The sequence below is a fragment of the Rhinatrema bivittatum genome, chromosome 8 (assembly GCF_901001135.1).
Source record: "Rhinatrema bivittatum chromosome 8, aRhiBiv1.1, whole genome shotgun sequence".
Classification (NCBI taxonomy): Eukaryota; Metazoa; Chordata; class Amphibia; order Gymnophiona; family Rhinatrematidae; genus Rhinatrema; species Rhinatrema bivittatum.
Genome location: NC_042622.1, coordinates 35,492,868 through 35,511,549, shown reverse-complemented (window position 1 = coordinate 35,511,549; position 18,682 = coordinate 35,492,868). Strand labels below are relative to the sequence as shown.

Here is an 18,682-nt window from a genome sequence, read left to right as displayed (position 1 = left end):
TTCTCTATGATATTTGGGATATGTTGTGGATGCATACCTACAACCTCTTACTAGGCCTATCAAAACTCTGCTGCAAGAGCATTTAGTCCCGTGGTAGGCTCTGCTGGGAGCTGGAGCTTGGACTACCACTAGAGAAGACCAGGGGTAGTCAGCTCTGGCCTTTGAATGACACAAACTGGGAGACAGTGCATGCAAATCTGTCTCATGCCTATTCATTCTACATATCCTGAAAATTAAACCTACTGGTGAAACATGAAGATCAGAATTACCTAGCCTGACTTAAACCATTCTATCTCCATCCTTTCCTCAAAAAAAAACAAAAAAAACTGAATCCCATGGGATTGCTCATCACCTTTGTTTCCAGTTAAAAATGTTAATTTTTGGAGTCTAGCAGAAAACACCACCTCGGTGGAAATGACTCAGCTCTATTCTGTTCATCAGAATTCTGGCATCACTGACTTACCTATTTAACCTAGATTTCAAATGGCAGGTACTCTCTGGGACTCCCCATTCTCTTTTTTGTTTTTTACTTTTTATTTAAAATTGATGAAATACACTTACACTGCAACATCATCATTTGGCACAATGAATAACCCATTTTATGTATATTAGTTTTCAGACCTTTCTAAGAGCCTAACAACCAAATACACAGGAGGTAATATTCAGCCATTGGCTGTCTTGCAAAATTTGCTAGATAAACTTAACCAGCTAACTCTGGCTGGATATTCAGTGCTGCAGCTGCACTACCAAATATACCCTGACTATTCTAGAGCTAGCTGGATAACTTTAGGACTACTCTACAGCATGATTAGAGTTAAATAAAGTTATCCGGCTAGCTCTGAATGTTGAAGATAACCAGATAACTTATCTAGCTAACTTAACTCTATCCCCGGAATGTCTCTATACTATCTAACTAATGGGCCGATACAGTAAAGTCTGCAGGAGAGCGGGCAAACGCCCGCTCTCCCGGCACGCGCAATTCAGTATTTAAATTAGGTCCGGCGGTAGATCCGGGTAAAAGGAGGCGCTAGGGACACTAGCGCATCCCTAGCGCTTCCTTTTTGACAGGAGCGGTGGCTGTCAGCGGGTTTGACAGCCGACACTCAATTTTGCCGGCATCGGTTCTCGAGCCCGCTGACAGCCATGGGCTCGGAAACCGGACGCCGGCAAAATTGAGCATCTGGTCCGAATTCAAATTTTTTTACTTTTTTTACTCTTCGGGACCTCAGACTTAATATTGCTATGATATTAAGTCGGAGGGTGCACAGAAAAGTAGTTTTTACTGCTTTTCTGTGCACTTTCCCCGGTGTCGGAAGAAATTAGCGCCGACCCAAAGGTCGGCGCTAATTTCTGAAAGTAAAATGTGCGGCTTGGCTGCACATTTTACTTTCTGTATCCCGCGCACATACCTAATAGCGCCCTCAACATGCATTTGCATGTTGAGGGCGCTATTAGGTGCTGCAGGTTGGACGAGCGTTTTCCTCCCCTTACTGAATAAGGGGTAAGGGAAAACGCGCGTCCAATAGCAGGCTAACAGTGCGCTCCATTGGCGCGCACTGTACTGTATCGGCCTGTAAATCTGAGCCAGATAATGAGTTATCCAGCAACAACTTTGGCTGGATAAGCAGCTGAAATATTAAAGAGCTGGCATGTGGCCAGATAACTCATGAGTTATCCTGCTAAAGGCCGCAGAATATGGACCCTATTGAGTAACCACATGTGCACTCAGCCCATGGACTTGTGACAAAGAAGTTATCCCTGTCCTCTCTCACCCTCTGAATATGCACAGTCCTATAATTAAAGTTCTATTCACCCTTAGGCTACATTTCCACCCAGAAAAATGATGAGTCAGCAAAGCTGAAGTCTCACTTTCAGTAATGTATCAGTCTCCGGCAAAAGTATTCCTGCCTTTACTCGCAGGTGCTTATCTCAGCGTCCCACTCTATGCAAAACAGGCAACGGCAGTGGCAATGCTAGCTAGACAGTGAGAAAGAGGAATCCAGACTTGTAAAATCAACCTCTGACTTCAGAGTTATTATCTGGGAAATACAAAACCTTTTTTCGTTTCAAATCATAGGCACGTTCTTCAGTCTGGCGCAAAAAAAAAAAAAAAATAGTGAAAACTTGACTGAACATTTTCAGTTAAAAGCCAAGAAGAGGTAGAACTGTACTTTTATCTTGTTTGGGTGAGACAAATGGCTTAGATTTTAGAGGAAAGCCTTTATCAAAATCATTCTTACTGTAGCATCCAGCCAGAGGGCTGAGGCGGTGCTTGCCTTTTTAAAGATTTGTTCACAGATTATAGTGCTCACTGCCGGAGCTCTGCAGCTTTTTTGAAGGCATGCATTGTCTTCCCATGGTAATCCCTGTGCCACAGGGCTGAGGGGCTCACTGGGGAGGGCTGGGAGCCAGATTGCCACTAACGTTCCAGGGGTTCCTTCCTGAACGGGGAGGGGCGGGTGGGGGAGAAGTCTGTCATTCATGGCCCTCAGCTTTCTGCTTCTTCCATAAAGGAATCATTGCTCCTAGTCAGCCGCTGTTTAAAAAGCAGTCCTTCCACTGCTCACAGCTGTTACACAAGGGAGCTCTCAGGCCAGTCCTGGATTTCTGATCCCCACCCACTGCAGTATGAGACGCTGACAATGGGGAGAATCAGGCACCACAAATCCCACACTGCCTTTGGGATGGAAGTTTAAAACCATGTCTGGCCATAAAGTCTCCCCTCATACAACCCGGGTTACTTGGCAGCTCTGCTTGACTGCAGAGGAAAATTCACGCCTTTAAACAATGCACTTCAATACAGAAAATAAAGTCACAGGAAAATCTGCACACTCCCTAGCAGTAGGTAACTCTTGACGAGGGACCCTCCCCTGAATAATACCTGCAAGCTGGATAAAGGTTCCTTCTCAGTAGGAAACCGGAAATTCCTCCTGGTGCTTATCTTAAAGGTCAGCTCTGCAGGATCCCTGCAAGCCAGTCTGCCCTCTGACTCTCCTCCAAGACAATCCTCTTTCTCCAAAATATTGACGAAACGTCTCTCAAACAGATGAGGAGTATGGGAGTCGCTCCCCTCTTCCTTGTTATGAACTCTTACCAAGGTCCTCAGATTATTTTAGAAATCTACTCTAGGACTCCAAGACAAACCCTCCCGGATCCTAAAGGCCTGACAGCCCTTGGACCACCAACCAGCTTCTCAGGACAAGAGAGGAGGGAAGGAACTCGGAGCCAAGTCGGCTCATGAGCATACATGGGAACTTTTGACTTCCAGTCACCCTGAGATTACCATGGATTAGCGAGGGAGGGGCAACTGCACAGTGGGACCGGATGCACATAAACACTCTTACTTGTTCACACTTACTTTCACTGCTCATTCTCTCACATCCATTTACACCTTTACCTCTGCCATTCTCCCACCAACACTCACACACTCTCACTCACGTCTCTCCCTCTTCCATACCCACATGCCCACTCACTTTCACACCCATGATCACTTGCACTCAGCTCTCTCCTACTCACCTACATACACTCAGATCTCTTCTTCCTACACAAATAACACTCACTCTCTCAGACGTGCTCGTTCATTCTCTCTCTCCCCCTTTCAAAACACACTAGCAACAGCAGACTCTAACTTGGGCTCCTGGAGCAGCAGCAGCCTCTTCCTTCTCCTCCTGTGCTACGGAAGTGGACGCTGCCTGTTTCTTACTCCTCGTTTGATGCACGGGCAGGAAATCGCAATGTCAATTGGCCGAGGCAAACAGGATGGGGCGGGCAAGTGGCTGGATACAGGAAACAGGCTGTGCAGGAGCAGGTGGTGTCACGAGGAAGTGAAGTTAAGAGTTAAAAAGGTCCAGAGATGGTAGAAATCACTGCCGAGTTCCTCCTTTTTCAGCCACGCAAGACAATGACGTTCCTTTCTTCTTTCCGGGTCCAAGCAGATTGGTTTTGCTGCAGCACCCAGAGATTTCCAGTATTGGCCCGGATTCCCGGTAATTCTTTTAGAATTCCGGAGTGTCCGGGCCAAATCCAGAGAGTTCCCAGGTATGTTAATTATCATTCTTATATTCATAATCATTGTTTTAATCACCAATTCATCACTACTATTCAATCAATATAATCAGTATCAATATTTAATATTAATCATCAATTCATCAGGCAGACCAATGAAACCCTGCCCAACCCACTCACCCTGAGTTGAAAGTGTGCTCTTACTGTGGTGTATATATAGTCATCGTGTTTGCCTTTTTATAGTGTTCGTTCGTTAGTTCTCTCTCTCTCTCTCTCTCCTCTCACCTTGATTGAAGCCATCAAGTGCTTTTCGGCATGCATAGAAATACAGTTGCTCCAGCACAAGAAGTGTGGAAATACCGGCAGCCTGGAAATACCAGCAGCCTGGAGATTTTAGGCAGGACGATAATTTGTCTAAATTTCAGGAGAGTTCCCAGGTATGCTCATGAGTTTTATTAAACCACCCACTTTGGGGGGTGTCAGATATATCACTACACTCCTACTCTCTCTGACTTCATCTACCAGTGTCTGTGGAGACACTGAAGTCACTATTAAGGGACATACATGTTGGTGACACTCTTATACTAGCAATGGGATAAATAATGTTATTTGTAGCAGTACGGTTGCATCTGGTTATCAAGAAGGCTGGGATAACCTGCATGGAGTGGCCCTTATTGTCAGCAGTACAACTGATTTAGGCTTCCAAAAAGCCTGAGATAACCTACACAGTGGCAATAGTTACTACCCTAATAGCAATAAGAATGGGGCAGCTGTTTGAATTATTACAGAGTTTCGGGCCAATACAGTACAGTGCGCTCCAGTGGATATAAACCGGAGTGAAGGCAGCTAGTTATACCTCGGTATATAAAAAGCTTTAAATAAATAAATAAAATAAATAAGTCGGAGGTCCCGAAAGTTAAAAAAAGTTAAAAAAAAAAAAGCATGTGAAATCAGCCCGCGGCTCACGGGTTGAAAACCGGGCGCTCAGTTTTGCCGGTGTCCGGTTTCCACACCCGTGGCTGTCAGCAGGTTTGAGAATCGACACCAGCAAAATTGAGCATCAGCTGTCAAACCCGCTGACAGCCGCCGCGCTCCTGTCAAAAAAGAGGCGCTAGGGACGCACTAGAGTCTCTAGCGCCTCTTTTTACCACGGGCTCTAATTTAAATAAATTTACTGAATATCATGCACAGGAGAGTGGCCTGTGCGCTCGCCCGCTCTCCCGCGATTTTTGCTGTATCGGTAGTAAAATATAGGATGGGGCCTATATGAACCACAAAAAAACACCCAGTAACTATATGAACCAAACAGGAAAACAAGGCCTGCAATAACCTACCAACAGAGGCGGTGGAGTCCAGTACTGTAATGGCATACAAACATGCTTGGTACAGATCTGGAGGGCAGTGGTCTGAACAGGGTTGAGAGGCTGGGTATAAGACGAGAGAGAGGAGGAAACTGGTGTTGGTTAAACTAAGGGAGTTTATATGCTTATCTACCAAAAGTAGTAGATAACCAGAGAAGAATCAACCAGGCACACTGGGTGGGCAAGTTGGTTCTTAGTTGTTGTCATCTACTATGTGTATTTATTTGATTGGCTGAGAAAATCAGATCAAGTCAAATAAGTTGTTTTCAAGTGGGTCCCAAAGCCAAAGGGAAATAAACTAAACTGCCCAAGGTCACTCACAAAGAGTCAGTGGCAAGTGTTGAACTAGAACATCTCATGAGTCATCATTGAGTATGGTAACAGCTAGGCCACACCTCCTGATCAAGGCCACTAGAAGAGGAGGAGTTGAGTTCTTTACTTCTTCTGCTGAGCATGAACTTTATACACCAAGCAACTAGAGTTCCACTTTTGAGCTGTTTAATAAGCAAAAGTTATATAGTGAAATCTTTTCTTAATACTGGAAAAACAACAATACACTTCTGTATTTAAGGAATGGTTCAGTCCAATCTGAGTGTTCATCCTGATATTAACCTGAGCGACTACTGGATTCCTTTTTCATCGATGGCTGTATAGGAAGTTTGTTCCAAGTCTGAAACCCTCAGCACCATCAGCGTTCACCAAAGTCGCAACCATCTCTCTTCCTCCCACCCAAGGCCCATGTACATTGCCTCCGCGATACATCCAAGTTATGCAGATTCTCAACGGACAGGAAATCCAATACCAAATCTCCTGCACCAATGCATACAGGCCAGGCCATGGGGCTGACTTGTGAAAAACGTTATAACTTGATGTGTTAATAATAATGGAAAACGTTTCCTCAGATTACCTGGCTGGCTTAACTCCCACTAGCATGAGAACTTTAAGAGCAATTCTGCGATGAAGATGCCATTCCTCAATAGCAGCTGCCATGATGAGGCCACTTAAGAAAAGGAAGTTGGTATCTAAGAAGTACTGTGGACAAACTTTGTTCGAAGGCAGAATTCCCAAGAATGGAAATAAGATTATCGGAAGCAAAGCAGTGACTGCCAGTGGTAAGGCTTCTGTACACCAATATAAGGCCATAAGAAGGACCACAAAGAGGCATCTTCCTTCCTAAGAAGAAAAAAAAGTGAATATATATGCATATAGGGTTAGAAATTAAAGATCAGTTTTTTAATATAAGATCTGAAGAAAGAAGCTATTTGGTTCCAAAAGCTCAACATCATTTGATTACTCTTGTGATGGTTCAGTGACATAGAAAACGTGTTACCATTCCACCATGATTGCTAAACATTTTCTTTTTATTTCTGTACTTAACGGCACAACCCAAAACATCATTAAGATATTTGTAATATCCTTTTGCTGAATGAGTTACAAGGTAAGCAAGCACAGTGCACAATTAGTATAACCATGTTTTTATAACCAGAACTTTCTACAGTTTAAAAAAAAAAACTACAGTAATTCATCATCCAACTGCACAGACTTGGAACCGAAATATTATATACTTTGCTATGGCTTGTCCTCAAAACTCAGTTTTTTAATGTTCTTGACGAGCCCTCAAGAATACCAGTTGGAAGCTCAGAAACTGTGAGCAGTATTCTTCAGTTGTGATCGTGGCTTTGATTGCCCCACCTTCAAACAAGAAACCCGCAGAAGACGTGATCGGGCTGTCAGGTGCCAGCTCACGGGCCCACACTCAACACAACCTTCCTGCTGGTTTGATTCTGCCAAGGTGCGGATTAAACTAGGTGGGAAGGAGTGGAGGCAGTGGCCAGGGAGGGGTAAGAGTGGGAATGGGCAATGGATGGAGTGGGAGGAAGAATAATTTTAACTTAGCTTGCTGAAGAGAAGGGACATGTAGACTAGGGAAAGTCTTTCTAGACAATTAAACTTCTCTAGAGCCTGTACATTTCCAGGGACTTTCAAACAAAAGTTTTTTCATTGCTAAGCAATGCTAAAGCTATTTCCCTGTTGCTCTGTGCACAAAGAAAAATATTTACTTTCATTTCCACTCAGCAGTCAGCAGAGACACAGACCCCAAGGTCGACATCACAGAGTCTGTGTGTCTGAAGCCAAGGGATCCTCATTCTAAAGCAGAATCTTCAAAGGAAAAACTATTATTTGGCTAATTAGCAGTCATTCCCCTGTCTCTCATTGACTAATAGCAAAGAATAATTAGTCACCGAATGTTAGGTAAGCAGTATGTCAGTGGCTTTCTGTTCAGAGAAATAGTAAAAAAAAAACATGAAATCTAGAGGGGGCATTAGGGGCATTCTTCCCACAATCCACTGCAGTCTTCCTGAGGGCAAACCTTGAGTTATCAAATTTCTTAAGAGAAGGAAGCTCCAGGGGACCTCTGCCTGACTGTCAAAAACTATTTGGTCTTCCTTTGAAGCTAATAAAATAAAATAAAAAACAGCAAATATACATAAAACTGAGGCACTTTCCATAGAGAGCTTGTGAATGTGATCGCTGTTATGGCATCCTGAATCACTGACCGCCTGTTAGAACTGTCCAGGAGATTATAACCTGTATGATTTGATATTTGGCCTTTTTTTTTTAACAGTCAATTCAATAAATAATTGCTTGGGAAAGCACAGGCTCCCATTGCTAAGAGTGTTTAGATAACTATGGTTTTATTTTTCTTGTATGGGCTGTGTACAAAGCAACAAAAAGAAATAAAACCCTCGAAACCATGAATTTGATTAATTTTAAATATTCATTTAGGACTATGATTCACTTCAAACACAGTGATAAAAAGGAATGTACTGAAAACACTCTTTATATATCCCTTGTGGATAATAATAACAATAACATTTATTTCTTACACACTTTCCTGCCAAAGGTGTGGCTCAACGTAATATAACATAAAATCAGCAAAACAAACAAACTTCCCAACCCCAAATAAACATAAAACAAATAACAACCCTCCTCACACTCTCAGATTTTAAGTGGAGGAGTTACTTTATGGTGTGTTGTGGTATTTTTGCCAGAGAGAGAGAGAGACTAGCCATAATACTCTCACACTAGATAGGTATTTATATCTGTATGGGAGGCCCACCTAGTAACTCGAGGTGAGGTTTAGATATTAGTGTAGGGATTAGGGGCCACTTTGACATTCAAAGTGAGACGTACGAACAAAACAGTGCTCTCTTGTGAAGATTTGATGACCTTCGGCATGAGGAAACTCACCCCAAGATGAGATTGGTGCAATGTTCTCTCAACCTAGCTTGATGTTAACCAGGTAGAGAGTCCATCAAGCTAGGTTGAGAGAACATTGCACAAATCTCATTATGGCTTCTCTCTCTCTCTCCTCCCCTCCCCCCCCCCAGTGGGGGTAGGAGGGCCCTGATAGCCAAGTGGTTGTATTTAGGAAATACAACAATTCTGCAAACAAGTTATCACAATTGGTGGTAAGATGGCACTTCACATAGGTATCAGCATAAACTGCCTATTACCATAAAACACGCCCCTTTTCCTATCGCATGCGATATTTACTAGTGCATTTTGATAAATCCAGGCCTTAGATTGTAAGCCCTCTGGGGATAGGGAAATACTGGCAGTACCTGAATGTAAATCCACTTTGAAGCACTGAAAAAAGTGGAATATAAATAAAGTGTCTGTAATTTCATTTTAACTCATGGTTCTAACACTACAGTCAAAAAGTCATATGTATGTCACAACTGTTCATCAGTAATATTTATATTTTCTTCAGAACCCGTAACCAGCCCACTGGCTTAATAGCATTACTAATCATTATAGGTTTGGGCTCTGGGTTTAAAAATAGCCTCATTCCCCCCACCACCTATTTCAGACAGAAGAGTTTGGGACAAATGTGTACCAGAAGATAACCTGAATAGTCTTGGAAAAAATGTGAGTAAGTTAACTTATTGGCAATAATTAACTATTAGCAAAGGCTTTTGGAAAAGAAGCCCTGGAAAGAAAGAGAGACAGAGACAGAAATCCATTGGGATCTAAGTCAAAGTTTAATCTGCCCTGCCCCAGGCAAGGAAAGCCATTGTATTTTAGAACTGGATAGCGCTGTACTCCCAGCCCTTAGCAAACAGTAAACCTGGCAGTCTAGGATAATAGCTCAAGCCTGGAGGAATTATTCCTTATCAGGCAGGAGGCTCAAAAGCCCATAAGAAATGGCTTCATAAAAAAGTTACATCCCGAAAGCTAGTCAAGTATTCATTGTATCTAATCAAAGGTTATCACCTTTGATCTATTTGTTATTGACCTTTACTTCCATGAGTAAAGAAGTTCAGGAAAGAAGAGAATGTTAAAACTAAGACTGATCAGTCTGGGGATGGCATTTATTAAATATTAACTGGTGTTATTAAGAAAAAGCTTGCGCTACAATGGAGCTTGCAGAAAGTCCTCTTTGTGATAGGAATGCAACTCACTCCTTAAGCTTTGCTATGGTGAGGTGGAGAGATTAACATCGCTCCTCCCTCCTTATGCACCCAACTCTTAAGGGCTGTGGGGGAGGATACACTTTCCCTCATTCACAGGCCGATACAGTAAAGTCTGCGGGAGAGCGGGCGAATGCCTGCTCTCCTGTGCACGCGATTCTCTATTTAAATGAGGCCCGGCGGTTAAAACGGGCAAAAGGAGGTGCTAGGGACACCAGTGTATCCCTAGCGTCTCCTTTTGGACTGGAGAGGCAGCTGTCAGCGGGTTTGACAGCCGACGCTCAATTTTGCCAGCGTCGGTTCTCGAGCCCGCTGACAGCCACGGGTTTGGAAACCAGACGCCAGCAAAATTGAGAGTCTGGTTTTCGACCCGACAGTCGCAGGCCGACTTCAAATTTTTTTTTTCTTTTTACTTTTTTTTACCCTTCAGGACCTCCGACTTAATATTGCCAATTTGTTAAGGGCACTAAGTGCTACTCCATGCAGGTTACCCCCATGCCTTCTGTTAAGGGTAGTAACTGCCGCTCCATGCAAGTTACCCCCATGCCTTCTGTTAAGGGTAGTAACTGCCGCTCTGTGCAGGTTACCCCCATGCCTTCTGTTAAGGGTAGTAACTGCCGCTCTGTGCAGGTTACCCCCATGCCTTCTGTTAAGGGTAGTAACTGCCGCTCTGTGCAGGTTACCCCCATGCCTTCTGTTAAGGGTAGTAACTGTTGCTCTGTGCAGGTTACCCCATGCCTTCTGTTAAGGGTAGTAACTGCCGCTCTGTGCAGGTTACCCCCATGCCTTCTGTTAAGGGTAGTAACTGCCGCTCTGTGCAGGTTACCCCCATGCCTTCTGTTAAGGGTAGTAACTGCCGCTCTGTGCAGGTTACCCCCATGCCTTCTGTTAAGGGTAGTAACTGCCGCTCTGTGCAGGTTACCCCCATGCCTTCTGTTAAGGGTAGTAACTGCCGCTCTGTGCAGGTTACCCCCATGCCTTCTGTTAAGGGTAGTAACTGCCGCTCTGTGCAGGTTACCCCCATGCCTTCTGTTAAGGGTAGTAACTGTTGCTCTGTGCAGGTTACCCCCATGCCTTCTGTTAAGGGTAGTAACTGCCGCTCTGTGCAGGTTACCCCCATGCCTTCTGTTAAGGGTAGTAACTGCAACCCTGTACCTGATACCCCTCTTCTCCCCTTTTTTTCATTTCCAATATATCTAATATTCTTGTTCACTGTAAAGGCCATGCCTAAATGATAGCCATGCTATCATAGTTCCAAGTTGTATGTAAACCGATGCGATGTGCAAACGGTTGTCGGTATATAAAATCTATAAATAAATAAATAGATAAATAAATAAATAAATAAATAAATAAAATATTTAGGGATCTGCAGTGTGTATTCCATGCTCTTTTGAAGTCAATTATTGTTTCCATCCTTATCACCTCTTCTGGAGGGCATTCTAGGCATTCCCTACCCTTTCCATGAAGAAATATTTCCTGATATTGGTTCTGAGTCGTCCCCCCTGGAGTTTCATTTCATGACCCCCTAGTTCTACAGTTTCCTTTCCAACTGAAAAGGTTGGAAGTTTGTGCATCATTAATATCTGAAGGTATCTGAAGGTCTGTATCCTATCTTCCCTGCACTTCCTCTCCTCCAGGGCATACAAATTTAGAACCTTCAGCCTCTCGTCATAAGTCCTCCAATGCACATTCCGCATCAGTTTGGATGCCCTTCTCTGGACTGCGTCTATCCTGTCTCCATCTCTTTTCAGATACTGTCTCCAGAACTGAACACAGTACACCAGGTGAGGCCTCACCAATGACCTGTACAAGGGCATTAGCACCTCCTTTTTCTTACTCTCTATGCAGCCCAGCATCCTTCTGGCTTTCGGTATCTCCTTATCACATTGCTTCACTGCCTTCAGATCAGCAGACACTATTACTCCAAGGTTGCTCTCTTGGTCTGTGCACTGCATAGTATAGAGCTCTTTCGGATTACTGCACCCAAATGCATGAGTCTGCACTTCTTGGCAGAGTCATGCATCTGGGATTATAGTTTAGCTGGATAACTCATTCTCGGGCTAAAATTTAGTCAGATAACATACGATTGTTCCAAGGGTGTTCCGGGATGAAGTTATATTAGCCAGACAAGTTATCCAACTGATTCCAAAATTCACATTTAGCAATACTGTAGAGCGGTCCTAAAGTTAGCTGATTAACTTATCTGGATAAGTTTAAGCTAGTAAGATATATTCAATAGAGTGGCTATGTCACTGAATATTCCACCAAAGTGAACCAGGAAAGTTTATCCAGCTAACTTTGCTGGTCAGTCTGCGGTTGAAAATGGACCCCAAAATGTTTTCTACCTTTTTTGTCCGGACATTTTATTTTTTTCTAATTGTGTTGGTCTTGGTCTTATTTTCTGCTTTCAGTGCCTTGCTCCATTTTCCTTTTCCAGAGTGTCCTTTCCATTTTCTGTTTGTTTCACTTACTCCCCTATATCTGTCTCTGACACTGATCTTTTCCTTTGCCTCTGATCACACCTAGCTAGATTTCACCTCATCTTTCTCCTTCTCCCCATCTAGTTTGCACTGCATCAGCTTTAAACCTCCCTAACTATCCCAGCCTTCCATCTCCCCTTCCCCAATCTCCAGTTATCTGGTTCCAGTGTCCTTACCTAACTGCTGCCTCCTTTCTGACTTCCTCACTCCAGCTAACCTCCATCAAACTCTCTTATACCCATTTATTTATATCTCTTGCTTTGCCATTTGTCCACATATTACACCCTACCTCACCTCTCCCAATCCTACCACTCAAACTCCTAACCCCATTATCATTCCCTGTCATCATAATCTCCCTATTTTCATCTCTCGCCTACCTACTAGTGTTCTATCTTCTAATCTAGCCCCCCTTCATAGTCTTTGTTCTCCCCTCTCATCTCCTATTTCCCCCATTCTCACTCCCTCTCGTCTCCTGTTTTCCCTTTCATCCATTCCCTTTCCCCCCATTTCCATACTTAATACTTGCCGCATTCCCTCATCTACATTCTTCTGCCTCTCTACCCCTCAACTCAAGTGCCTTTCCTGTCACTCACCCTTGCCACTAGCTCCAGCCTCTGTTTTCTGCCACCTTGAGTCCTCTTTCCTTCTTCATTCGCCCATCCCTACTCTCCTCTCCAGCTCCCTCTATCCCTGTGTCTTCTATACTCCTGGAGGAATTCTGTGCTACTGTGGAGTGCAGAATTTGCGCAGAATTTCCAGTTTTTGCGCTGTATTCAGAGAGAAGCATTGTGTGCCATGAGTAGAGCTTGTTCTGGTCATGGCAAAGCTGAAGCAGGCCCAGTGTGCTGTAAGTGGAGCCCATCCCGCTCACAAGTCCAGTGAGAGTGAGAGAGTGTGTGTTTGTGTGTGTGAGAAAACAAGTCTGTGTGTGTGGGGGGGGGGGTGAAAGAGAGGAAGCTAACGTGTGTGTGTGTGTGAGAGGTGGAGCCTGTATGCAAGGGTGCGTATGTGAAAGAAAGCCTTTGTAAGGGTGAATGGATATGTGTGAGAGACTGGTGTGTGTGAAAATGGGATTGTGTGTGTATGTTTGTGTGAGAGAGAACCTGTGTGAACGGGATGTTGTGTGTGATAATTAAAGAGAGCCTGTGAAAAAATGTCTGTGTGAGAATGAGAAAGGGAGCCTTGTGAGGGTGCTTGTGCAAGAGAAAGAGAGAACCTGTGTAAGGGAGAGAGAGGAAGCCTGTAAGAAGGGTGTATGTGTGCAAGATAGAGGGAGCCTGTGAGGGTGTGTGAGAGAGAGGACAGTTGGGAGCCTGTGTGAGGGACAGTATCGAGAGAAGGTTAAACTCTGGGAGTGGAGATAGAGTGGAAGGAATTAAGCCTAGAGGGGGAGGGGAGAGATAGTGGCAGGTGGAGAAGGCAAAGTAAAAGGGGTCTGGCCAGGGAAGTAGAGAGAAAGGGTGGAAGGGACACTCATAGGGGTAGATTTTCAGAGCGTTACGCGCGTATGTTATGCACGTAACCCCTGAAAACCTACCCCAAACCCCCCCCCCCCCTGTGCACGCCGAGCCTATCTTGCATAGGCTTCCGGCGCGCGCAAAGCCCTGAGACATGCGTAAGTCCCGAGGCTTTCCTGGGGTGGCGTATCGGGGAGTGTGTCGCGACCGGCGCGTCATCGGGGGCGTGTTGGGGAGGCGTGATGCAGTGGCGCATAATCGGGGGCGGGGCCACAGGCGTGGTTCCGGCCCTGGGGCGTGGCCGCGGCCTCTGGACCAGCCCCCGGACCGGAACATGGCACGCCGGCAGCCGGCCCGGCGCACGCAAGTTATGCCTGCCATGAAATCCCGCGTACTCTTGTTCGCGCCTGGTGTGCAAACAAAAGTACGCGTGTCGCAACTTTATAAAATCTACCCCAATGTGTATATCTAGGGAAATTCTGCTCAAAATATTTAAAAACTCTCCATCTTTAAGTAATAACTTTTCTGAATTACATTTTAAAAGAATTATTTTTATACTGTGATGTATACTGTGTTATTTTGACCAATATAATTTAGCAGAATTTTACATTTTTGTGCACAGAATTCCCCCAGGAGTATCTCTTTTTGTCCCCTTCTTCTTCAGATTTGGTCTGCCCCGCCCCTAATCATCTGTACACTCTCAATCTTTCCTCCTCCCTAATATGGTCCTCTCTCTCCCTCTCTGTTCCATCAGTCCCAGTCCTCTCTCTCCATGCTCCTTGCTAGAAATGAAGACAAAATGATGAATTACATAGTCCACGACAGCAGATAAGGAACAATTGGCCCACTCTGTCTGTCCAGTTGTCTTGCTTTCTAGTTCTTTAAATTCTCTTTGCCCAGTTCCCTCCCAGTCCGCTCCAATTAAGGAGTGGACTGGGTGGAAACTTCCCTATCCCCCTAACTCACCTTCCTCCCTTTTCCCCTCTCCACCCTGACCCCTAAACCCACCCTAACTATCTTATTTTTTTTTGGCTTCGAACTTACCCGCTCAGTGGAGCAGGAGTAAGTTCTGCATGCCGGCAGACTGTGCAAAATGCCCTGACCTGGCCAGGCCTGCCCCGGCCTGCCCCTATTAAACAACCATAGTGGCAGATATGCATGTGGTCAGGCCGCTATGAAAATGCACTTGGCGCGCGTGGCCTGGCCACGTGCGGATCTGCCGCTATTGGTGTGCCCCAGGCTTTGAGAATTGGCCCCTATATGTGGGTTTACCCCAAAACCATTTGCGTGCTTTGCAGTTTTGCAAAACTCTGCAGTGGGTTTTGTTACAAAAAGTCCATTAAAGGAGCACATCACTCCCCAACTGTGTCAACTTCATTGGTTACTGGTTACATTCTGGGTGAAATTTAAAACATTAATTATGGTTTGAAAGCTTTAAAGGGGAACTATTCTATATATTTTACAAATTTGTCTTAAATTTTATCAAGTATCCTGTTGCTTACGATCTGCTACCCAACAGCTTCTAGTGATTACGATCTGCTACCCAACAGCTTCTAGTGATTCTATCTATGGGGGAAGTTTGGCTTGCAGTCTATAAGGAATCAAACTTTGTCGTTAATGAATGAGTTGCCTTTAGATCTGTGGATGATGTCTGATTTGAGGGTTTTTAGACAATTATTATTTATGATAATGAAGACATTATTATTTAGAGAAGCCTTTAATTGATTTGTGAAACTGAAGATTGTTTAAATGTATGTATTTGGTTTTATTATTATTGTATATTCAGGTGTGATGCGCTTAGCATGATTGTAATATTATAGGCGGACAAAAAAATGTTTTTAAATAAATAAATAAAATGTAAACTACCATGCAATTCAAATTTTATTTTATAAAGCATGCTAACATTTATGAAAGATGAACTCACCGAAGAATCCTTCACTCCTCAGCCTTTTTGAGTTTGTGGCAAAGCAAGCGCATAACTGGATTATGCGTCATTTGGAAATGTATGCATACAGCATTATTCTAAGAAAAGTCTGGAGTAGGAAATCCATGGCCCTGGGGGTTTATGGCAGAAATACTAATAGGAATTTCACCGAGCCTGTTTCCTGATCCCTATTAAGCCTTTCTCTTATTCCTACTCCCTTTTATTTATTTATTTTTTTTGTTATAATCTTTTATTACATAACATACCTTTTACTATAAAAGGTGAGTGTCGGTCACTAGAGCCACCATTCTGTTCTATTGGCGCACACAGCCATGGAGTGTATCCCTTTACCTAAAATTAGTATCATGTATACACATTGTTTATGCAGTCCGATTACACACCAGTTATAAGTCTGCAGTCAGATTAAAAGATTAAAGCAAGAACAAGGCAGGGAAAAAAAATTGAAAAGAAACAAAGAAACCCTTTAATGCCTGTGTGTGAGAAGGCTGAAGAAGTACACAGCTCTGCTATCCAGCCGATCAGTTAGGTGGGTGGGTTGTGGGTCTGTCTAACCTCAGACACGGGGTCACTGCTGTGCTCCTTATTCCCACTAGACGAGTAAATATTAAAAAAAAAACAAACCAGAAGGATAAGGCCAGCCCTGCCACTCAATGACAAGGGCTGCTCCCTTCTATGCATAAGGTCCCTGGTTCAATTCCCTAAGAATTCCACAAATACTTAAAACAGTTCAACCAGTTTTTGAGGGTTAAAAGAGATTTTAAACAGAAAAGTCATAGATAGTCATAAAGGGGGAAAACCAGATATGAATTTCTGCATCGAATCTCACTGAATCCAAGTGGACTTTTCTGAAAATGCCTTGCATTTCCCTGTCAGCACGTGTGGGGAAATTTTGCAAATTCCATGAAACTGGAAGCAGGCTGACATTCCAACGTGCCCAGCCCAAGCCAGCGCGTGCATCCTTCTGCCTGGGAGGCAAGGGGTTAACGAGAATACCGATGTAAAATATGCCTCCGTGTGCAGTTTCTATTACAAGGGGATTGGATTGCACTTAGCAGGCGACTCGTGTTTGAAAGGGGCCCCTTCCCCATCTTTCTGAGCGGGACAGAGAGGCTACAACACTGCAGCCTGTGTGAAAAAGTCAATTTCTCAGTTCCCCACTGAATTCCGGAGATTGTGCTATTGCTTTTTCTCTTTTGGTGAATCGCAATAGAAAAAATGTTCATGCAAGCTGTCAAAATCTGGCAACAATTTTCACAAAAAATGGCAAAAGCAAATTAGTACAGGCACACAGCACAACAAGGAATTCTTCCAAACCAAAAATGCAAAATCATTTGCAGCTTTATCATATGCTTCTCTAAGCATGCAATGAAGTAAAAAGGTGTATTGAATTTACAAGCAATTTTTAAGGTGATGCACTTCAATTTTAGCATAAAAATTGCTAGCATTTCAGTACATGCCCAAAACGTTTGCATTTAGTACATTCCAGCATGCACAGCTGGAACCCCTTTCTATAAAATACTGTTACATTGTCTTCTTCTTTCCATTTAAATGTAACTTTTTACCCCAACTTGATTGCATATCAACAACAATGTGTAAAAGGAAACCTTTCCCACTTCTTACAAAATCAACAAGAGAAAGACAATGGCAGAAAGGCAGCCGCGGACTCCAACAGAAATAATTGTATTTATAAAATGAAACCAACTTTACCTTTGGAGGCAGGAAGAAGAGTATGGGCAGAAGAACCAATGGCGTTATGATCAGAATGAGTTGTCTTTTAATGCACCAGACTTTCTTGACTAAAGTGACCAGGGCTGCCATGGCTGCAGAAAGAGGTGCTGCCGTGTTCACTGCACTATAAGGCTCATTCCCAGTGGGCCAGCAGGTTTATCAGAACTGTGCAAAGGGGTCACAGGTCAGCAGTCCGGCCTCTGGCGGGACGCCCAGTTTAAGGCTTTTACTCAGTTACCACCCAAGTTATCATCGTCCCGACGCGCACTCCTCACGTGCTGGAAAGCCCTCCCAGCCATCCATCCATTCATAACTCCTGCGCAGGAGAGCCAAAGTTAACAGCGCCTAATTTTACACATCTCCTGCCGGTGCGTTAGGGAAGCGACTGCAGTTCGGCCTCCTTTGCTGCTGCTTGCAGATGTTGTTAGCACATCTGCCCTCCTCCAGGCACAGCATTGTTCTTCTATACCCGTCATTTCAACTTGTCAGACACCGCATAGCACTCTTTGTTCATCTCCCAGATCCAATTTGTAACCACTCACATTTTGTTTATTCATCACTAGTGCAGCCTGAAAACATGACTCCTTTTCATAGTATATAGTGTTGCTGTGATTAATATTCTTACTGCCTAGAATCTTCTAAACCACAAAGTTCGGTCTCTCTACATTGTGCATTGCAGTGTGTGATCAGTTTATTTTTAAGGAGGACAATGTTTACCCGACTTAAATCACTGGTTGGACATTGCCTGCCCCGGCCTGGCTACTTTGAACGTATGCCAGGAAGGGGTGGGGCTGGGCGAGGAGCAGGGCTTGCAGGGGCGGGTCTGGACATTTCATGTTCAACTGAGGGCAGACTTTGCACCTGCTGCGGAGGTTCCATTTCACATCCTTGTAGCCACAGGCCTGCAAGCAAGGCGGGTTTTAGGGGTTTGTTTGTTTTTAAACTGCCTCCAAATGGGCCTGCAATTTTCTTTTGACCCGGTGGAGGGAGTTTAACTCCCAAAAGCCAGTCAAGAAATCTATTAAGTTATATAGATAACTATTAATAAATAGGTACCACTTTATTTGTGTTTATTGACCTTTATTTTCATACGATAAAGCCACTGTTTCCCAACCAAACTGGTGTGCCTTCACACCTGATCAGCTGTGCCACGGAAAAGGCACCACTACCTGATGCTCAAATCCAGGCAGGCACCTGAGCTCTGCTCTCAGCACCTCACAGCAGCAAGAGT

General features: G+C 44.0%; 1 protein-coding gene across 1 annotated transcript in view; it reads right to left on the bottom strand.

The window, feature by feature from the left end:
- SLC13A3 (solute carrier family 13 member 3) overlaps nucleotides 1-17,729 on the bottom strand; it is a 105,394-nt gene extending 87,665 nt beyond the window's left edge. The window contains exons 1-2 of the mRNA XM_029612300.1: nucleotides 17,431-17,729; nucleotides 6,274-6,539 (exon numbers count right to left, since the gene is read on the bottom strand). Of these exons, the coding sequence (XP_029468160.1) occupies nucleotides 6,274-6,539; nucleotides 17,431-17,541 (377 nt within the window). The 5' untranslated portion in view covers nucleotides 17,542-17,729. The remainder of the gene's footprint in view (nucleotides 1-6,273; nucleotides 6,540-17,430) is intronic.
- Between the last annotated feature and the right edge of the window lie 953 nt (nucleotides 17,730-18,682).